This window comes from Nycticebus coucang, chromosome 17 (assembly GCF_027406575.1).
Source record: "Nycticebus coucang isolate mNycCou1 chromosome 17, mNycCou1.pri, whole genome shotgun sequence".
NCBI lineage: Eukaryota > Metazoa > Chordata > Mammalia > Primates > Lorisidae > Nycticebus > Nycticebus coucang.
Window position 1 is genome coordinate 77,049,948 of NC_069796.1, and position 2,524 is coordinate 77,052,471.

General features: G+C 43.3%; 1 protein-coding gene across 2 annotated transcripts; it reads right to left on the bottom strand.

Moving 5' to 3' along the window:
• Positions 1-743: 743 nt before the first annotated feature.
• On the bottom strand, positions 744-2,303 carry LOC128569119 (T-complex protein 11 X-linked protein 2-like). 2 transcript variants are annotated; one of them, XM_053567233.1, is made up of 2 exons: positions 1,033-1,901; positions 834-982 (listed from the first exon to the last, which is right to left on the bottom strand). In XM_053567233.1, the coding sequence occupies exons 1-2, from the start codon at positions 1,884-1,886 to the stop codon at positions 958-960; spliced, it is 879 nt and encodes a 292-aa protein (XP_053423208.1). In that variant the 5' UTR covers positions 1,887-1,901; the 3' UTR covers positions 834-957. The 2 variants fall into 2 exon arrangements, with proteins under 2 accessions (XP_053423207.1, XP_053423208.1); XM_053567232.1 differs by having other exon boundaries at positions 744-2,303.
• Between the last annotated feature and the right edge of the window lie 221 nt (positions 2,304-2,524).

The following is a 2,524-nucleotide window of genomic DNA, read 5'->3' on the forward strand; positions in this document are numbered from 1 at the left end:
CATGATCAAATTAATGTACACAGCTATGATTTAATAAAAAATAAAATAAAATAAAAGAAGTCACTTAGCCCTTTCTTTGTCTAGTTAACTATGCAGAGATCCTTGAGATCTCTCCCTTCTTTCTCCTTGTCATATGCTAACAAGGTTAAGTAGTAACCACTAAGTCACATAGATCTTCCTTTGTTTTGTTAACTATGCTGGGATCCTCCTGATCTTTCCCTTCTTGTTTCTTGTCATATGTTAATGAAGTTGAGTAGAAACCATTAACAAGATGATTTATCTTTGTTAAGGTCATTTACATTTTCCTATTGTACTGAAAGATCAAAACTATGTCTTTTGTTTATGCTATTTCCCCATATTGTCTATGCTACTTCCCCCTGGACAATCCTGTACAGGTACTATAAAATAAAGCTGATTTTGTGCTTTAGTGCTGGCTGCAGCCTCAGCTCAGTCAGACCTCCCAATCCCATCCTTTGTTTCCGTGTCTTCTCTCGCTCTGTATTTTTCTCAGTCTCCACCAATTCCACTCTGGTTTGCTCCCCTTCCCCATGCTGGTTCACAACAGTGACCACACCTTTCTTTTTCTTTTTCTTTTTTTTTTTTTCTTGCATCTCAGAAGTTTATTAATGAAGGGGGTTGGGTCAGCTGGTGTTTACATGCTGACCCCTGCAGCCCTGTATCCCGGCTGTAGTGAGGAAGGTGGCTGGCTTCTCTGCTGGCCACAGGTGATATCATCTCAGGAACATGCTGAGCCCTCTCTCCTGGGTCCCTGTTGCCATGGCTGGAGTCCAGCACTATCAGATAGGTTCCACTTCTGTTTCTTGTGCTTGAACTAGAGTATCGACATTTTTTAGGATCTCAGCATAGTATGGGCCAAATACCTGCTGATTATGATGCATCAGCTTGACAAACTTCCGGCCTAGTTCTGTCAACTCTCCTTCGATGTGATTAAGGCCTTCAGGGAAGTGTAGCAGAGACTCCTGCATGCCACGAACCAAACAGCATTTGAGAAACAAAAGGAGGCGCTGATCAATGATACTACGGACACGGTTTTCTTTCTTGGTGATGTTCTGGAGTTGTCCTATAAGACATACTGTGTTTTCATTGCTTAGGGCAGTAAAGCCCAGGTCCTTGAGGCCACAATGAATTTCCTGAGACACCTGTCCACTCACATTCAACATAGCTTCTTCAGGCTTGGACTTAAATTCCTCAGTCACAGCCTTGGTTATGCATTTCAGTTTATCCACAAATCCAGGTGAGTTGAATAAAATTGAACCAGAGAAACTTCTAGCCACTAGTAAGACTGAGGCCAATATAGTCAAGTGGTGCAAATGGAACCCCATTTCCTGGACCCGGATTCTGTCCATCAGCAGAGTCTCAGGGAATTCTTCATTTTCAGGATCCCAGAGGAGGAGATTCAGGTAGCCCTGGTATAGCACCATTATGGGATTGGGAGGATCTGAATTCTTAGCTGCCTTGTTTGGAGGTGAACAGGCCATGCTGGAGGAGCTGGGCATGTCAGGAGAATTCAGACATGGTGTAATGAGGTCTGTGGCTGCTTTGGTTAGCCATTTCTTGGTGTAATCAAGGAGATTGGGTTGTTTGTCAAGGAGTTCCTGGAATTTAGCTCTTTCATACTGGATGGAATATTCCTGCAGGTAGGGTCGAATGCTCTGGATGGTATAGTTCGCCATGTCCATTTTCATTAGGCCCAGAACATGGAAGCTGCCCCTCAGTAACTGTACTGGCTCTGTTATGCTCTGTAGTTTCTTTACTGCTTCATCTCGAACTGGTGCACATAGCAGGGTCATCAAACTAAGAATGTAGCTAGAGAGACGAGAGACGTCTAGGGCTCCATGTTCTGCTTCTTGCTTGAGGAGATCCATGTCCAGAACTTCTTTAATCTCATTTTTTAGGCGGATGTGGCGTGGTAATAGCAGTGATAGCAAAACCTCCTTAACTTCTGTCAGAAGTTCAAGAGCACAAGTGAATTCAGGAGGATTAGTCAAGAGTTGTTCTCTTAAATGGTCCCAAAAAACATTGTACAATGTCTCCATGAACCTGTCTTCCAGATTGTTTGGAGATAAAACATTCTCTTCCATGTAGAAATCTTGGTTTACCATGATTTCATGAGCAATGCTCATCCTGGAAACTTCGTTAATTGTTTCTATTAGACGAGGAGAGTAGTTATTTAAACAGAAGTCTTCCTCTTCTTGGTTCTTCTCTGGTGTTTCAGAATTATGGGCTCCACACTTTGCTTCATTGGGATCATTTTGGAGTACAGTTTCCTCACTCTTGGGCATCTTGATGTTATCTCTTCCTCTGTTCTGGACTGGCTGCCCCACGGCTGAGTCTCCACACCTTTATTTTTAAAAATTATATTTCTTCCTTTTGGAGACAGGGTTTTGCTGAGTTGCCTAGACTTGTTTGAAACTTCTGGTCCCAAGCGATCCTTCTGCCTTGGCCTCCCAAAGTGCCGGGATTCCCGGTGTGAATCACCATACCCACCCAAGGGCGTCATCTT

What these genes read in the sequence shown, in the direction of transcription:
- LOC128569119 (XM_053567232.1), bottom strand. Translation starts at nt 2,303, where the DNA reads ATGCCCAAGAGTGAGGAAACTGTACTCCAAAATGATCCCAATGAAGCA.